The 20,071-nt window shown below is 39.5% G+C and overlaps 1 protein-coding gene across 1 annotated transcript in view; it reads right to left on the reverse strand.

Annotated features, from left to right (window-relative positions):
* Nucleotides 1-20,071, reverse strand: part of LOC137048292 (SH3 and cysteine-rich domain-containing protein 2-like) — a 146,765-nt gene that overhangs the window by 83,452 nt on the left and 43,242 nt on the right. The window contains exon 3 of the mRNA XM_067426401.1: nt 6,198-6,510. Coding sequence (XP_067282502.1) covers nt 6,198-6,510 — 313 coding nt within the window. The remainder of the gene's footprint in view (nt 1-6,197; nt 6,511-20,071) is intronic.

Here is a 20,071-nt window from a genome sequence, read left to right on the forward strand (position 1 = left end):
TTACGTAAAAACTAGGCTAAGTTGTAACTGGTGCAGCCGTCCCTTTAAGAGGGAATGAGATGCTGCATTGAAATGCTGTGAAAATGCCTCTGTGTGATTGCATCAGGAAGCACTTGTGGAATCAGTCCAGTGGAACAACGTAACTTCAAGGGGGGGGGGGGGGGGGGGGTGATATCACATTAAAGCACCTGTGAACACAAATAGATACTAGCTTCTGAAAAAACTGAAGTAAGTCAATCATGGGCACGCTGGGAGTATGGCACAATATGTACACCTTTATTGTGGAGGGGGATAAACCTGCTGATAATCTACCCTGCAGGAACTCAACTCCGGATGGGGGTGAAGGATCAACCCACTCGCCTGAGAGAGAAGGTCCCTCCAGGTCAAAATCTCCAGAGTAGAGCCTTTCAGAAGGGACAATAGGTCCGAAAACCAAACTCGGGCTGGCCAGTATGGAGCTACTAATAGCAGACGGCCCCTGTCCTGGGGAAGTAAAGATCTCCCGGAAGCAGAGCAATCTGGGGGAAAGCGCACAGAGGTAGCCTCGGCCACTTCTGTAATATTGCATCCATCCCCAGAGGAGCTGGATGTGTCAGATAAAACCACAGAGGGCAGCGTCCTCCGGATGAGATATTAAACCGAGGTCCTGACTCTCTCTGGTCATTAAAAATACCAGGATGTCCTTCGGAAAAAGGGAAGGGATGTACCCCGGCCTCCTGGCCAAATTTGCCCATTGGCCCCTGTCCATCATGGCCTCCTAATCATCCCCATATACTGATTTGCTTCATCACTCCATCATTTGGTCTCCTCTCCACCAATAAGCTGGTGTTCTGATGCAATATGGCTATCAAAATTAAACAAATTATTTTTGATATATAGTAATTGGTAAAGTAATTCAATTACGTTTAAAATAAGTAACTTGCAACTGTAACTAATACAAACCTGTTTCCAAAAAAGTTGGGACACTATACAAATTGTGAATAAAAAAAGAATGCAATTGGAAAGCATTGGGTTAACTCACTTTCTGCCTCTGGCCCCTTAGTCATTCAAAAAATAAACAACTTTAATTTAACAAACAAACAAACAACTTAATAAAGTAACAAAATGAAATATACCCACTTTGACATTAAAAACAAAACTGAACTATTTTAATGGCTGCAACAATCTGTAATAATATAAGATTTAAAAAAACACTGACGCTGACTACGATCTTTTGAAAATTCCAATAAAATAAATGCCTCAACGGCACGACATCCTCAATAAACCCGTCTTCGGCATGATGACTCCATTCTCCAATTAGTGTTGCCAGAATCATAATCATATACTGTATGTTTGTTGGCCAGAGGAGAACTGACTAAGCCTGGTTTCTCCAAAGGTTTGTTTCTCCATTATGTCACCTGATGGAGTTGGTTCCTTTTTACCATCACCTCTGCCACCTTTGACTTTTGGCTTGCTCAGTTGGGGGGGATACATGCGCCACATTGTGTTGTTTCAGCCTTATTCCAAAATTGATTAAATTCATATTTTTCCCCTCAATTCTACAAACAATACCCCATAATGACAAGTTTATTTGAAATCTTTGCAAATGTATTAAAAATTAAAAATTAAAAAACGAACTTACACAATAAGTATTCACAGCCTTTGCTCAATACTTTGTTGATGCACCTTTGGCACCGAAAACAGCCTCAAGTATTTTTGAATATGATGTTACAAGCTTGGCACACCTATTTTTGGACAGTTTCTCCCATTCTTCTTAGACAGACCTCTCAAGCTCCATCAGGTTGGATGGGGAGCATTGTTGCACATCCATTTTTAGATCTCTTCAGAGATGTTCAATCGGGTTAAAGTCTGGGATCTGGCTGGGCCACTGAAGGTCATTCACAAAGTTATACTGTAGCCACTCCTTTGTTATTTGCTGTGTGTTTAGGGTAATTTATTTATTTATTTATTTTTTATACATTTGCAAAGATTTCAAACAAACTTTCATGTTGTACTTATGGGGTATTGTTTGTAGAATTGAGGAAAAAAATAATTAATTGAATATATTTTGGAATAAGGCTGTAACATAAAATGTGTAATAAACACCACAGTAAAAAAAAAAGCCTATTAGTGAATATTTGAGAGGTATTTTTTTCTCTTTCTATCTTTTTTTACTGTTTTTATCCATTCCATGCCAGTGATGTGATGTTGTAGTCCTTTCATAAATTAGACACAGGCTTACTCATTTTACATTATTACCAATTTTATAAAACATTTTATATCATCAAGTCATCAAAACTGACTAATTATATTTTAATCAAAAAATTGGAAAATAAATACAAATGATCATGCAGAACATACCATTAAATGTCTAGATCTGTAATATTTTTCCCTTTCTGTAATGAGATTATTTTAATGTTTTAAATGATATATTTTATACTGTCTATATGAGCAATTTCACTCTTGCAGTTGTGTGACATGACTCTGATTTGACTGTATGCACAAGTGAGCATGTAATTACAGTCTGTAAAAAGCTTTAATACAACAGTTTGCTTGAACAATTATGTAAATGAATAAATAATTTAAAGGGTTAAGGGGATTGAAAACAAATTTAGCCTGTGTTTTTGTCTTTGGGGCAAAAACAAATATTTTGATTAATATTACATCTAAATTTAAAGTTTAAATAAATAATTTGAGAAAAAAATACTAATTTTGGCTGTAACAAATGAGAGTACTTTTTAAAGTTAGTCTTTAATGTTGTCGTTGTTTTATTTTCCAGTAAATGAATCACCTAGTAGTTCTCATTTGCAAGCCACTTTGGATTAAAGGTCCCATTCTTCGCGTGTTTTCGAAGCTTTGATTATGTTTACAGTGTGCAATATAACATGAGTTCATGTTTCGCGTGTAAAAAAAAAACAGTATTTTTCACACAATGTACTTATCTGTACAGCCCTGTTTCCTCTTTCCTAAAAACGGCCTGATGATTTCCTTGTTCTATGAAGTCCTTCCTTCAGAAATACGTAACGAGTTCTGATTGGGCCAGCGCTTCCCGTGTTGTGATTGGACAGTAGCTTAGCGCACTTTGCCTGGAAAGGTCCCGCCTCTTACCATAACAGGGAGATGCAAGCGCTGAATGTGCGCTCTTCTCCACGTGGGAGAGCAACAAGACCACACCCCCTATATTGCGTGTTCTTGTGGGCGGAGGGTTATGCCTGGCTCACACTACAGGAGTTTTAGGCCGATTTATGCCCGATTTTCCCCTCTTTTTTTTCAGGACTCGATCAGTTCCGATGTTCGGTGCAGATTATCTGGTAATGTGAGGCGTAATGTGAGGCAAGACAGTAATACCGTACCAATAGGAAACAAGTCTACGACATTTCGAAATGGCGAGTTGAGTTGCCGTAACGTTAGCTCTGAGTTGAGAGAGAGAGAGAGAGAGAGAGAGAGAGAGAGAGAGAGAGAGAGAGAGAGAGAGAGAGAAGCCCCTTTCACACTGCACGTCTTCTGTGTGAAAGCAACCACGTCCCGGGATTGATTACCGAATTCGACCCGGGTCAGGGACCTAGTAATATTGCGGTATTCGACCCGGGACAAGCGCTGTGTGAACAAAAGCCGAAACTAATGCTGCAACGTGTACGTAGTTATCGTGCGACTCCTAGAGCTTGTTTTTTCAATCATACAACCCTGCAGTGCCAGAAGAGCTAGTCGGTGTTTTAAGCACAGAGAGTGTTCGTATACAAGAGAAACTAAAATTAAATAAGCAGAAATTTGTGCAAACTGGACACTAGTCGAGACCACGGAGCTCCTTACTATCCGCGCTGAAGCTGAGATCGCTCGCCGTTATACATCACATCAGGATGTCACGTGTCAACTCGACCCGGGACCGTTAAGCGCTGTGTGTGAAAGCGTACATATTACGGCATTTCGCTGGCAGTCTGAATGGGCAAAATCTAGCGGCCCGGGAACAAATGCCGGGTCGCATTATCCGTGTATTTGCCGGAATCGCAGTATGAAAGGGGCTAGAGAGAGAGAAGCCCCTTTCACACTGCACGTTGGACCCGCAATATTCCCGGAACATTGCCGGGTCGCCTTCTGTGTGAAAGCAACCACGTCCCGGGATTGATTACCGAATTCGACCCGGGTCGGGGACCTAGTAATATTGCGGTATTCGACCCGGGACGAGCGCTGTGTGAACAAAAGCCGAAACTAATGCCGCAATGTTTTGTAGTTATCGTGCGACTCCTAGAGCTTGTTTTTTCAATAATACAACCCTGCAGTGCCAAAAGAGCTAGTCTGTGTTTTAAACACAGAGAGTGTTCGTATACAAAAGAAACTAAAATTAAACAAGCAGAAATGTGCGCAAACTGGACACAAGTCGAGACCACGGAGCTCCTTACTATCCGCGCTGAAGCTGAGATCGCTCACCGTTATACGTCACATCAGGATGTCACGTGTCAACTCGACCCGGGACCGTTACGGGTTGTGTGTGAAAAGTGCACATATTACGGTATTTCGCTGGCAGTGTGAATGGACCAAATCTAGCAGCCCGGGAACAAATGCCGGGTCGCATTATCCGTGTATTTGCCGGAATCGCAGTGTGAAAGGGGCTAGAGAGAGAGAGAGAGAGAGAGAGAGAGAGAGAGAGAGAGAGAGAGAGAGAGAGAGAGAGAGAGAGAGAGAGAGAGAGAGAGAGAGAGAGAGAGAGAGAGAGAGAGAGAGAGAGAGAGAGAGAGAGAGAGAGAGAGAGAGAGAGAGAGAGAGAGAGAGAGGGATCATGTAAAAATAATGAAATTGTTGTTCAGCATTCACATTACTAATTACTATGCTTGCTTTTTATTTGTCTTTATTCCAGCAGAATATCCACTGATAGAATATGTGGTTCTACCACACGCACATTTACTTACATTCATACACTCTGAAAGTATTATACTGACGTATTGACAACACTAAAGCAACTTTAGAGATATACAAATGTGTATGAATACTGAATTATAAAATAAAAATTGTACTCTATTCAGCATTAATGACATTGTGTTGTCACATTTATTAAATACAGTTTACTCATCAACTTAATATGAAATAACATTTTCATTTCAATCTCTTCTGAGTATCAGCATTTCTTGTTTTTCATTTGACAGCACAAATTTACACTAACAGGTGACGATCGCTTTTGAACTAGGCAGTGGTAAACATAACGGTAAACATTCTGGCACACTAGTGTGACCTAGCGTTCGTGCTGGGTTCGCTTAAAATACTCAGAAATAAGAAAACAATAAATGACAGTAGTCTGAACGTTCCTTCACTTTATTCTCGGTCACAGGCGTAATCAGCCTAAAAAACACACTACACTCCAGTACAATAAGTGCGCATGCACTACCTCTATATGGCAAGCCCCGAGAGATAAATACATTGCAAACACACACACACACACAACAAGCGCCAGAACGACAGGATCAAATAATAAAAATTACCTCCATTTCTAGTTGAAGAACTGACAATCCAAGTTGAGCCTGTCTCCCCAACCATTTTCTAATCCACACTGGTTTATTCTTACACTTTTGGGTTTTTTCCACAACAAATGATCATTATTGATACAGCAAGTTGTCATGTTACAGTAGTAGGCTGATCCATTTTGTTTTCATGCTTCCGATCTGCTGCGTAGATCACGTGACGCACTTTCTCTGACACAATAATCTTAATAATATTTTGTAGTGTGTGATGCTCCTCGATTTTCATATCTTGTAGTGTGAGCATGTTTAAGATTTGAGTCAAGAAAATCTGCAAAGATTCTCCTGAAGTGTGTACTGCAACCAGATTTTACAATCTGATAGGATTTTAAAACTCCTGTAGTGTGAGCCAGGCATAAATCAACAAACGGTTCTAGTGACGTCATTACATCCCTGCACTTCCTGCTGTAGTCCAAACCGGCTGTTCGCTGTAAGCTTTGAAAGGGAACTTCTGTTAAATAAAATATCTTGCTTGGCATTGATCTTTGAGCTTTATAATTTTACAGGTATTATTTATGCTCTAACAGCAACATTACACACTAACTAAAGTTTGAAAGATGGAATCGCGAAGAACGGGACCTTTAAAGCTTCTGCTAAATAAACCAGAGAGAGAAGTAAATGAGAGTCTGCAAGAGAGGATGGAGAAAAGGTGGGTCCCTAAAAAGAGGATAGAACTGCAAAAAATACAAAAACTTTCCATTCTCCACTTACCTGCAATATTGTGTTTGCACAGATTGCAACTGGTTGGTCGACGGAACACATGCTCTAGAAAGCAGTGTGTTTGTACGGGCCGTGGCTGCATGCCAAATGGGGCAGGCCTAAAGGAAGCACTGAAGCTGCTGCTGGGGGAGGGCAAAGCAGCACTGTTGCTTCCATTTCCAGACCCAGTAAATAAGCGGGGGGAAGAAGGCAGGGCATTAAATAAAACCTCTGCTGGTAGAAAAGCTTCATTCTGAGAACGCTGGAAGAAATTCTCCACGCTTTTACTCCTCATAAATGTGAGTGAGCGTTTCAGACGCAGCAGCTAGAGAGAGAGAGAGAGAGAGAGAGAGAGAGAGAGAGAGAGAGAGAGAGAGAGAGAGAGAGAGAGAGAGAGAGAGAGAGAGAGAGAGAGAGAGAGAGAGGGATCATGTAAAAATAATGAAATTGTTGTTCAGCATTCACATTACTAATTACTATGCTTGCTTTTTATTTGTCTTTATTCCAGCAGAATATCCACTGATAGAATATGTGGTTCTACCACACGCACATTTACTTACATTCATACACTCTGAAAGTATTATACTGACGTATTGACAACACTAAAGCAACTTTAGAGATATACAAATGTGTATGAATACTGAATTATAAAATAAAAATTGTACTCTATTCAGCATTAATGACATTGTGTTGTCACATTTATTAAATACAGTTTACTCATCAACTTAATATGAAATAACATTTTCATTTCAATCTCTTCTTTGTTAGACTAGACAAGACTACATTTTAAAATCTTAAAATGAATAACATTTCTGTAATTGTTTAACAATTATTTATCATGTAATGTTCATTTTGTTTTCCGTGGAACACAGAGAGCTATTTCTCAGTATAATCCCATGCTTTGACTGACAATAGAAACATAAATACACCAAAAATGCAGCATACGTTTATTTGTGTGCTATAAAAAAATGAAAAACAATTAAAAATTAAAACCTTTAGACTCCATTCGATTGTGATTAACAGACCCAAATTCATCTCCATTCTCAACAGTGACCATAAACATAAAATCCTGCACTCGTTAAAAAAATCAAAATTTGCCACCTCACAAGTTTGCCATGTCTGCATAACAACAGACCATTGGCCAATTTAAAGTAGCCCAAGACTAGCCCTATGACCCTATCTACTATCCCACTCCATACCTAAAATATTTTTTTCATACTAAATACAGTCACTGCATTATGCAAAATTCAACTTGAAATTCACTATAATCATAAACAATGTTTTCATTAAAGAACTCCATACTAGTGCACTTCCTCCAAAAAAAAAAAAAAAAATCTTCTAGCACATTTGCATCATTGTTTGAATGTAAAATAGGTAAAACATCTCAATACAATAATTTTAGTCAAATAAACTTTTAACCCGTGGGGCAAAAATCTAACCTGGTCCTATCAGACTCACTTAGGCCTACATTTCATTTGTACAGGGAGTCCGGTCACTCTCCATTGACAAGCGTTAACTTCCTTGAAGGCAGCTACTCTGTTGAAGATTAAAGGGGTAATGAATTGAGGAATCAACTTTCCCTTGAGCTTTTGATATATAAAAGGACATGGTAATATAAGAATATCCTGTAAGTTTCAGAGCTGAAAACTTCCTTGTTTGTCAAAGAAAAGATTTTATAGACACCAGGCTCAGCAAAGAGTCATGTGCTTCATACTGACATCACAAAACACTGCCTCTCCCACCGACTCATGGAGGGCTTGTGCTAGCTGGTCAACAATTTCATGCCGAGGAAGAATAAGATATTGCACTATTCCTGGTTGTGGAAGAACAGTCGCTGCATAAGCTTCGTTCTGATCCTAATATTAGGAATGAGTGATTGAAAGTTCCAGCTCACGTGGGGAAGACATATACACTTCAGTTCACTGCGTCTGTAAACAAATCTCCGGTCGATGCTGGATTTGGATCCAGTGCAACACACCGATGTGAGTAAAACATGTTTTTATGTATAATAGTACTGCACTGTTATAGATAGATTTGCTTATGTGTATGTGCCGCCCATTTATTGAATGCGAGACTCTGCTTCCATTTACAGCTGTTTATTCACACCGTAGAACTAAAAGTTCAGGTAGACAAAATACAAGACAGCATCAAATACTGCAAACATTACATAAATAGCATGGCTTAGCACTGTTGTTAATGCTAATAATAGTAGGGAGGTTAAGTGACTTTTGACTTCAAGTCATGATGCAAAGGTCCCCTTTGGTATGGAAGTACCTTAGGGTCATACAAATAAATTTATCCTAAGACACAAGTGAGATCACACTTTTTATCAGAAATAAACAGGTTTTTTCAAAAATGGCCGCCAATGTGCCGAAAATATTCTAGAGCCCATATCTTTGCTTCCGTTATCTCTATAATGACAAATTTGGTGTCAAAGTGTACATTTTTGGGGTCAGGGAATCCAATAAAATTGGGTTCAGGTTTAAAAAAACTAAATATTTCCCCATACTTTGACAACTGGAGGTAAATATGCACATTTCACATAAAAATGATGTCATCAGAGTGACTTTTTAATTATACTTTCCTTCAAAAACTTTAATTTTGTATTTAAGCAGTGCAGCTACTTCTGTACATTACATTTGTCCTAAGTAGCATGATATTTCGACCAGTCAGAAGTAGCCTATAGCAAATCAGTTCCTGCAACAACACATCCCATCTGCACCAGGAGCTGTGACAGCTGTTAAAGTTCAGAGGTGACAGGTTAACACTTTGAGGTTCGAATGACTTTCTTATTAAATAGAAACATGTTTTTAATGTTAGATAACTAATAACTAGCTAGCTAGTAACTAGTTACCTTGATTATAACTAGGTTGCTAGTAACTAGTTAGCTTCATCATAACTGTATTAATTTTTATTGACGCAAGCACATGGCCTACTAGTCCAGGCGTTTTAGGAAAAAGGGGTGAACAAATTGCAACAGAATCAACTCAACTGATTTTGTATCCTCAAAATGTCCTGAGTACGAAAAAAAAGCCCAGAAGAATCCCATTAGGGGAAATTTCTGAAAAAGACCCAAATATATCCTATTCATACGCCTATTCATTATTTTTCTCACATGAATAGGGTAAAACGTTTAACCTTTAGATATCACCATGAAAATTACTGAATTGATTAAATTGAAAAAATTTTTGTTGTTAAAATGGACAAACGGTGTATAATCTAATTACAGATGTGCTAATTTGAATAAATACCACAACAGATCTAAACATTGCGTACAGCGTTTTTAAAACATTCAGAGATTCATTCAGTCATTGAGGGGGCTTGAATCAGCCTGAAGGGGTTAATATTTGCTATAACAACTGCCTCGCTATAAATTATCCCTTACTTGAGATTAATGACTTGAATTAAATGGCCTATATGGCTGTGTAATTCCTACAACAATCCATGTATCCATATCTTAAGACAGCTAACAAGTTATTTGGTGCTGCTTGCCGTGTTGGCTACCTACTGAAACTATTCTCTAATCCTAAACTTGACATAATTTCACCAAAAAATAGTTTTACAACAGCTCAACACACACCCAGATGTTCCCAATAAATTGTAGTTGATCACCAGGTATGTTTTATTAATGAATAATCAAATGTATCTCATCCGAAAGTTAACAGTTGAGTGGACCTTGAATTAATGACTGACTGAGTGTTTTAAAAACGCTGTACCCAATGTTTAGATCTGTTGGGGTATTAATGCAAATTAGCACATTTGTAGACAAGGTGAGGCAGTTTTATTTGTATAGCACATTTCATACACAATGGCAATTCAAAGTGCTTCACATAGAAATTAATTAAAATAGTGATAACATATGCATAAGAAATAAGAATACCATGTGTAAGAATTAAAATAAAAACAAGGAAAATTAATATGGTTGTAAAGAGAAATAAAAAAATAAAAAAATACAATTAAATTATAAAGGTGATAAATAGATCCCTATCTGCCTGATTCTAAATTCCGGTACCCCTGTCTGAGATGGAAGAGATGGAGCCGGTTCACAATGTCTCCTGGACCTTACAAGTCGGTCCAAGATGGCCTCCTGTAGGGGACGTTACCTTTGCCCTGCAGGGCCTCCCCTTTCTTGAGTCCACTTCTTTATACTCTCTGCTACCACACGCAGAAAGAAGTACACTGCTCTCCTTTTCCAATCTCTTCCAGTCAGACAGCCCTAACCAAAAATAATAATCAACCGCTGCATAAGAAATAGAAATATACAGTTGCAAAGAGAATTAAAAAGAATAAAATTATGATATATACACTCACCTAAAGGATTATTAGGAACACCATACAAATGCTGTGTTTGAGCCCCTTTTGCCTTCAGAACTGCCTTAATTCTACGTGGCATTGATTCAACAAGGTGCTGAAAGCATTCTTTAGAAATGTTGGCCCACATTGATAGGAGAGATGCTCTCCTATCAATGTGGGCCAACATTTCTAAAGAATTGCAGTTGATGGAGATTTGTGGGATGCACATCCAGGGCACGAAGCTCCCGTTCCACCACATCCCAAAGATGCTCTATTGGGTTGAGATCTGGTGACTGTGGGGCCATTTTAGTACAGTAACGAGTGGTTATTTCAGTCAAAGTTGCTCTTCTATCAGCTTGAATCAGTCGGCCCATTCTCCTTTGACCTCGAGCATCAACAAGGCATTTTTGCCCACAAAAATGTAGTAGTGCTGCATACTGGATGTGTTTTCCCTTTTGACACCATTCTTTGTAAACCCTAGAAATGGTTGTGCATGAAAATCCCAGTAACTGAGCAGATTGTGAAATACTCAGACCGGCCCGTCTGGCACCAACAACCATGCCACGCTCAAAACGGCTTAAATCACCTTTCTTTCCCATTCTGAGTTTGGAGTTCAGGAGATTGTCTTGACCAGGACCACACCCCTAAATGCATTGAAGCGACTGCCATGTGATTGGTTGATTAGAGCATTAATGAGACATTGAACAAGTGTTCCTAATAATCCTTTAGGTGAGTGTATATATAAAATAACAATAACCAAAGATAAGAACAAAGGTAAACTAAAACAGTTATAAAAGAATAAAAATGAAAAATGATGCATAGATGAGGTGCGATCAGTCGGACATACAGTGCTCAGAGCTCATTCAGTAAATGCACAGCTGAACAGATGTGTTTTGAGTCTGGATTTGAATGTGGCTACTGTTGGAGCACATCTGATCTGTTCAGGAAGCTGGTTCCAACTGCGGCTGGCATAATAGCTAAAGGCAGACTCTCCTTGCTTTGAGTGAACTCTTGGTATTTCTAACTGACTTGATCCTGCTGATCTGAGTGATCTGTTGGGTTTGTATTTAATCAGCATATCTACAATGTATTGAGGTCCTAGGTCATTGAGTGATTTATAAACAAGTAATAGTACTTTAAAATCAATTCTAAATTTAACTGGAAGCCAGTGTAAAGACCTGAGGACTGGTGTGATATGGTCATATTTTCTGGTTCTGCTCAGAATTCTGGCAGCAGCGTTCTGTATGATTATATCTACATATTTTGCTGATTAGTTATTGCTTTGACATGACTACTGAAACTCTGGTCTGACTCCAAAAATCACTCCCAGATTCCTGACTTGATTTTTTTGATTGTTAGACCTTTAGCCTCAAGATATGCGTTCACCTTGATAATTTCATCTTTGTTTCCAAATGTAGTGATTTCAGTTTTGTCTTTGTTTAACTGAAGATAGTTTTGGCACATCCAGTCGTTAACTTCATCAATGCATTTGCACAGGGAGTCAATGGGGCTGTAGTCATTAGGTGACAGTGCTAAGTAGAGCTGGGTGTCGTCAGCATAGCTGTGGTAAGCAGTATTGTTATTTTTCATTATTTGACTCAGTGGCAGCACAGGTTGAATAAGAGTGGTGCCAGAATTGACCCTTGTGGGACTCCGCATGTCATGGACGTCCACTCAGACTTATGGTCTCCTATACTCACATAATAACCTCTCCCTTCTAAGTATGACCTGAACCATCTGAGGACCATCCCAGAAAGCCCAACCCAGTTTTCCAGTCTGTCAAGAAGTATGTTGTGGTCAACAGTATCTGATGAGTGAGTATGCAGCACTGAGGTCGAGTAGAACCAGAATTGATGTTTTGCCTGTATCAGTATTTAAGCGAATATCATTTATAATCTTTATGAGCGCTGTCTCTGTGCTGTGATACGGTCGGAAACCAGATTGAAAAAAGTCAAAGTATCCGTTTGAGTTTAAGAATTTGTTCAGCTGACTGAAAACAACTTTTTCTTGCCAATGAAGAGGAGATTTGAGATTGGTCTGTAGTTGCTCAGTATGGAGTTATCCAGATTTCTCTTTTTCAGTAGAGGCTTAACTATTGCAGTTTTAAAGGGAGTTTGGAAAAGTCCCACAGAGAAGTGAGGAGTTCACCACTTCTAGGAGATCTGCTTCTAAATAGTTAAACACACATTTGAAAAAAGAAGTGGGGAGTGTGTCAAGGGCACAGGTTGATTTTTTTAAGGTGCTGTACCTTTTCAAACATACCGTCAATTGCTTCGAAATTAGACATAGTAACTTTCTGATGTTGTGGTCTGATCTGTCTGACCCCAGAGCAACTCAAGGATGTGCTGAAAAGATTATGCACTGTTTGTCCATGTTAACAAACAATTAAAAAAACTTGTAATACATTTTTTGTTTGTCTTGATATAAGAAATCAATTCAGTAATTTTCATGGTGATATCTAAAGGTTAAACGTTTTACCCTATTCATGTGAGAAAAATAATGAATAGGCGTATGAATAGGATATATTTGGGTCTTTTTCAGAAATTTCCCCTAATGGGATTCTTCTGGGCTTTTTTTTCGTACTCAGGACATTTTGAGGATACAAAATCAGTTGAGTTTGATTCTGTTGCAATTTGTTCACCCCTTTTTCCTAAAACGCCTGGACTAGTAGGCCATGTGCTTGCGTCAATAAAAATTAATACAGTTATGATGAAGCTAACTAGTTACTAGCAACCTAGTTATAATCAAGGTAACTAGTTACTAGCTAGCTAGTTATTAGTTATCTAACATTAAAAACATGTTTCTATTTAATAAGAAAGTCATTCGAACCTCAAAGTGTTAACCTGTCACCTCTGAACTTTAACAGCTGTCACAGCTCCTGGTGCAGATGGGATGTGTTGTTGCAGGAACTGATTTGCTATAGGCTACTTCTGACTGGTCGAAATATCATGCTACTTAGGACAAATGTAATGTACAGAAGTAGCTGCACTGCTTAAATACAAAATTAAAGTTTTTGAAGGAAAGTATAATTAAAAAGTCACTCTGATGACATCATTTTTATGTGAAATGTGCATATTTACCCCCAGTTGTCATAGTATGGGGAAATATTTAGTTTTTTTAAACCTGAAACCAATTTTATTGGATTCCCTGACCCCAAAAATGTACACTTTGACACCAAATTTGTCATTATAGCGATAACGGAAGCAAAGATATGGGCTCTAGAATATTTTCGGCACATTGGCGGCCATTTTTGAAAAAACCTGTTTATTTCTGATAAAAAGTGTGATCTCACTTGTGTCTTAGGATAAATTTATTTGTATGACCCTAAGGTACTTCCATACCAAAGGGGACCTTTGCATCATGACTTGAAGTCAAAGGCCTATTTGTTGGGCTTAACCTCCCTACTATAAAGAATACAGAGTAATACTGACCACTTTAGCCTGCTTCTCAACAAACGGCAGAGTCATTTCCCAGAAGCAATCTTTACAGTCAACAATATATGATTTTTCAGCCTACACACAGTTGAGGCAAACACTATGAAGCATGGAATAAAAGTAAAGAAACAAAAAATAGCAGATAACAGGGTAGATGTTTTAAAATCTAAATATAAGAGGTGAAGCACTGATTGACTGATAGACAACTACTGTGTAAGTGTTTGTAACTTTTCTCATTTTTGATTGTTTGTTCATTTGTTGTTGGATAAGTGTGTCTGTGTGGTGCAGTGGTGTGTATTAGTAGTTTTGGTGTATTCTTGCGGTGTGTGTGAGAGTTAGCATTTGTTGAGTTAGCATTTGTTTGGTCATTGCCACGTTGGGAGTGAGTTTGTTGGGGGCGTGGCCAGCGAGGTATTAAAAGCCTCGTGTGTTTGTTAGCAGTTGGCTAGAGGTGAAGCATTGATTGACTGATAGACAACTACTGTGTAAGTGTTTGTAACTTTTCTCATTTTTGATTGTTTGTTCATTTGTTGTTGGATAAGTGTGTCTGTGTGGTGCAGTGGTGTGTATTAGTAGTTTTGGTGTATTCTTGCGGTGTGTGTGGGAGTTAGCATTTGTTGAGTTAGCATTTGTTTGGTCATTGCCACGTTGGGAGTGAGTTTGTTGGGGGCGTTCCCAGCTGCTTTCAATAACGATATTCAAGTGAGTATAAATAGCGTGATAGTCCGCGGCAGCGGAAGCGGCAGTGTGAAGCCCTCCTTGTGTGAAGACCGACGAGTGTAAAGACTTCAACTCTTCCCTGTGCAACTCCTCGCGAGCAAGGACCCCGACAAGGCACTTGAGTATCATCTTCCATTCATTATTTGTGTTCGGTTCTTTTCTAATTACGATCTGGCCTTTTCTCTGATCTGTATTCACCATGTGCTTTCAAATCTCAACTATAACTACTAGCACTCGTAATTCATACTCTGTACGCACGAGACGCCGCAATCCTAATAATTTGCGCTATATCCTAACATCCTCTGCTACTTTACTCTCTATTCCAATTGGTCTCTGGAATTGTCAGTCTGCTGTAAACAAAGCAGACTTCATTTCATCTATTGGGACTCATTCTCAGCTCAGCCTCATGGCCCTAACTGAGACCTGGATCAAACCAGAGGACACTGCCACTCCTGCAGCCCTTTCAACCAATTTAACTTTTTCACACACTCCTCAGCCTATTGGGAGGGGTGGGGGTACTGGTTTGCTTATCTCAAATGATTGGAAATTTGATCCATTACCATCTCTACCGGCCAGTTCATTTGAATCGCACTCAATCACTATTACTCACCCTGTTAAAATCCATGTGGTAGTGGTCTATCGTCCTCCAGGTCACCTCGGTAACTTTGTGGAGGAGTTGGATGTGTTAATTTCTAGCTTCCCTGAGGATGGCACTCCACTGATTCTGCTTGGTGACTTCAACATCCATCTTGATACACACCTAGCTGCAGACTTCAGCACTCTACTGACTTCATTTGACCTTAAGTTAGTATCTACTACGGCTACTCACAGATCAGGTAACCAATTAGACCTCGTATACACTCGCAACTGCTCCACGGACAACACTTTAGTTACTCCATTACACACCTCAGACCACTTTCTCATCACTCTTAACCTCATTCTGACTCCTGATACAACACGCACTCCTACACAGATTACCTTTCGGCGTAATCTACGCTCACTCTCTCCCTCTCGCCTATCCACTATGGTTTCATCTTCACTCCCTCCACCTGCTCAGTTCTCAGCACTGGACACTAACAGTGCTACCGACACACTTTGCTCCACTCTAACATCCTCCTTAGACAGTTTTTGCCCCCTTTCATCCAGACCAGCCCGCCCCACCCCATCTGCCCCCTGGCTGTCTGATGTTCTCCGTGAACATCGCTCTGGACTCAGGGCGGCAGAGAGGAAATGGCGGAAATCTAAAAACTATACTGACCTTACCTTGTATCAGTCTCTTCTCTCTTCTTTCTCTACAAATGTCTCCACTGCTAAAACAACATACTACCACAACAAAATCAACAAATGCTCTGACTCTCGCAAACTCTTTAAAACATTCTCCTCTCTCCTTTGTCCTCCTCCTCCCCCTCCTTCATCAACTCTTACAGCTGATGACTTTGCATCATTCTTCACAAACAAAACATCCCTCATCAGCAAACAGTTCTCCTCATCACAAACTGACAAGCACATCTCAACAACTAACACGAACACTCTTCCATCCTTCTCTCCGCTCTCCGAGGCAGATATTTCTAAACTCATCCTTTCAAATCACCCTACTACCTGTCCACTTGATCCTATACCCACTCACCTCCTTCAGGCCATTTCTTCTTCAATCACTCCTGCACTCACTCACATTGTCAACACTTCTCTTCACACGGGAACCTTTCCCACAGCATTTAAGCAGGCTCGGGTAACCCCACTGCTTAAGAAACCCTCTCTGAATCCAGCACTTTTAGAAAACTACCGACCGGTATCCCTTCTGCCTTTCATTGCAAAGACCCTTGAGCGAGTTGTGTTCAATCAACTCTCTATGTTTCTTGAAAGGGACAACCTCCTAGACAACAACCAATCCGGCTTCAAAAGCGGCCATTCGACTGAGACTGCCTTGCTCTCGGTAACTGAGGCACTGAGACTGGCAAAAGCAGCTTCCAAATCCTCAGTGCTCATTCTGCTGGATCTGTCTGCTGCTTTTGACACAGTTAACCACCAGATCCTCCTGTCAACACTTAAGACGATGGGTATCTCAGGAACTGCCCTCCAGTGATTCAGGTCTTACCTCTCTGGTAGGTCCTACAGGGTGTCATGAAGAGGTGTAGTGTCTAAGTCACATCATCTAGCTACTGGGGTTCCCCAGGGCTCAGTCCTTGGACCACTTCTTTTCTCCATCTACATGTCATCATTAGGTTCCGTCATTCAGAAACATGGCTTTTCCTATCACTGCTATGCTGATGACACTCAACTCTACTTCTCATTTCAACCAGATGATCCTACAGTCAGTGTTCGTATCGCTGCCTGTCTGACAGACATTTCTGACTGGATGAAAGAGCATCATCTTAAACTCAATCTTGCAAAGACAGAATTACTTGTTTTCTCAACCAACCCAGCACTTCATCAAAATTTCTCCATTCAGCTTGGTTCATCGACCATAACTCCATCAAGGACAGCCAGGAACCTTGGAGTTGTGATTGATGACCAGTTAAACTTCACTGACCACATTACTGCAACAGCCCGGTCCTGCAGATTTGCTTTATACAACATTAGAAAGATTAGACCCTTCCTATCAGAACAGGCTGCACAACTCCTGGTTCAAGCTCTTGTTCTCTCCAGACTGGACTATTGTAATGCTCTTCTGGCTGGGCTTCCAGCATGCACTATCAAACCCTTGCAGCTGATCCAGAATGCAGCGGCGAGAGTGGTCTTTAATGAGCCGAAGAGAACGCATGTTACGCCTCTCTTCATCAAACTGCACTGGTTGCCAATGGCTGCTCGCATCAAATTCAAGGCTCTAGTTCTCGCCTACAAAACAACCACTGGTTCTGCACCAATATACCTAAACTCACTTGTTCAGACTTACACACCCTCCAGAAGCTTGCGTTCTGCGAATGAGCGGCACCTCATGGTTCCATCCCAAAGAGGCATGAAATCGCTCTCACGGACATTTTCCTGGACCGTTCCCACCTGGTGGAATGACCTGCCGATCTCAATTCGTGCTGCCGAGTCTGTAGCCATTTTTAAAAAACATCTTAAGACACATCTTTTTCCAATTGCACTTTTCCTATTGCACTTGACCAATACAGAATAGCACTTACTGATCATATCTACGTCTCTCATCCGGATTTGTGCCTTCAGGCGGGTATGTTACATAGTTATCATAGCTACCAAAATCCAGTATTCTGTATTTTGCGTACGTGAGTTTTTGCTGTCGATGGCTATTGCTGCGCGTTTAGCTAGAATGCCATACAAAACCAACCCATTGGGCCACTGAATCCGCATTAACGACAACAGTTGGGGCATCAGCCTTAGTCCTAATGGGTTGTTATCATAGCTATCAAAATCCAGCGTTCTGTATTTTCCGTACGTGAGTATTTGTTGTAGCTGGCTATAAAAAAAAATAAAATAAAAAAAAGTTGTGTACTGTGCTAATTAATTGAGATTTCTTACAGCTCTTACAGGTTGTTGGCCTTGTTTGTTTCGTTGCTTCTATTGCTCTACCCTTTTTTGTAAGTCGCTTTGGATAAAAGCGTCTGCTAAATGATTAAATGTAAATGTAAATATAATACATATTTTTTATATAAATATGTTGCTTCGTTTTTTTAATTAACTATATTGATATTTTTTTTCTGTGATTCATCTTAATTAATTGCCATTAAAACATATATAATATGTATATTAGCTCCAAATTAATGTAGAAACAACATCAAAATTTGTTTAATGGAACCTTTTTATCTTTTTAGGCCAGTATCACTGATAGTAATACAGCTTCTGATGTCTCTGAAATAATATTTGATTCACACTTAAATGAAATAACACATTAACATTTATTAAGCTTCAAAAAATATTACTTTTAATTTAAGTGAATTAAAAAAAAAAAAAAACCTCACATTTCATTTGTACCAGTGCTCAAGAACTTAACCAGTAGGAAAAATACATGTTATCAGTTTGCACTACATACATTATGAATTATATATAGATTAATCCTTATTAAAAGGTACTAAAGTTATTTAGTCAAGAGCAGAGCATATTTAGTGAGCAATTAATTTTGTTCTTTACATTGTCATTATAAGTGGTTACTATCACTTTAAAAGATCTTCCGCGCACACGATGCGTAGCCTATCTCACAGGCATCTCATTTTCTCACACTTTAAACTCATTTAAGATGTTATTTAACTTTTTAAGGCTGCTCTTATGAAGAAACTTAGCAAAAATGGCGTATTGGCATAATTGTGTGTGTTATTGTTTGTTAAAGCGCGAAATAGAACTTGAATCTGGGCGTTGTGTGAGTTTTTCATACAGCACATTCTCTTTGTCTTGTCGCTCTTAAATGGTTTAAAAGCATTTGCATGAATAAACTCGTGATCATATAATGTAACAGTCAGGGGATTACAGAAAATTATTATTTACCAGTGGAGTCTTCTACCATGGTTTCTACTAATGATGCTTGATTCAACTTCCCGCGCCCTGCGCAGATATCAACAGCGCAACTAGGTTGCCAGGTCGAGGACACAAAGGGTTTGAAATTTGTGCAATGTGTCGATTGTATGAGTTGCCATTTCATACAAGATCTGGCAACTGAACAACCTTGGAACAACATATTTGTGATTATTCAAAGAACGAGGTTCGGGCCATCCAAATTATGGGAGATTTCCGGGAGAAATTACAAAACGGGAGGGGGGCGGGAGATGGGTGTGAAATACGGGAGACTCCCGGCAAAAACGGGAGTGTTGACAGGTATGAACATATACCGCCGCTAACAGACACTACTTCCGGTTTGCATCATGTCAAAATAAAAGCATGTACACTTTTCAAAATAAACTCAAAAACGGCTGCATTTACACTCCCACCATCACACAGTGTGTGATTCAAAACAACAACAAAAACATTGTTAACAGAACCTTGTAAAACATTTATGCAAATACACAAATATACCATGTCACTGAAGAGCTAACCTTCTTATTCAGCCTCAAGCAATTGTACAGTTTTGTCTATTGACCTTTCTAAGTAAACTGGCTTATTTGAGTGTGTGCCTTTACTGTCAGTGAGCAGTTTGAGTTTTCTGACTCTTCCGTCAGCTCCTTGGAAGACTTCAACTACTTTTCGCCAGCTTCCACTTATTTCTTTGTGCACCATCTTCTTGCAACAGTATAATGTCATTCACTTTAGCATTTCTCCTGTGCTTGTTCCATTTGCTCCTCTGCTGCAGATTCAGCAAATACTCTTTTCTCCACCTGGTCCAAAATTCATTGGACAAGAACTGTACCCTCTTCCATCTTTTCCTAAGATAAAGATCTTCCCTTACAAATTCACCAGGTGGTGGTGAGATTATTGATTATTTCATTGTCAATATATGGTTTGGAGTTAGAGGTTCAGGTCCTAATGGATCATTGAGATATTCAGTGGTCA

Source organism: Pseudorasbora parva, chromosome 19 (genome assembly GCF_024679245.1).
Source record: "Pseudorasbora parva isolate DD20220531a chromosome 19, ASM2467924v1, whole genome shotgun sequence".
Classification (NCBI taxonomy): domain Eukaryota; kingdom Metazoa; phylum Chordata; class Actinopteri; order Cypriniformes; family Gobionidae; genus Pseudorasbora; species Pseudorasbora parva.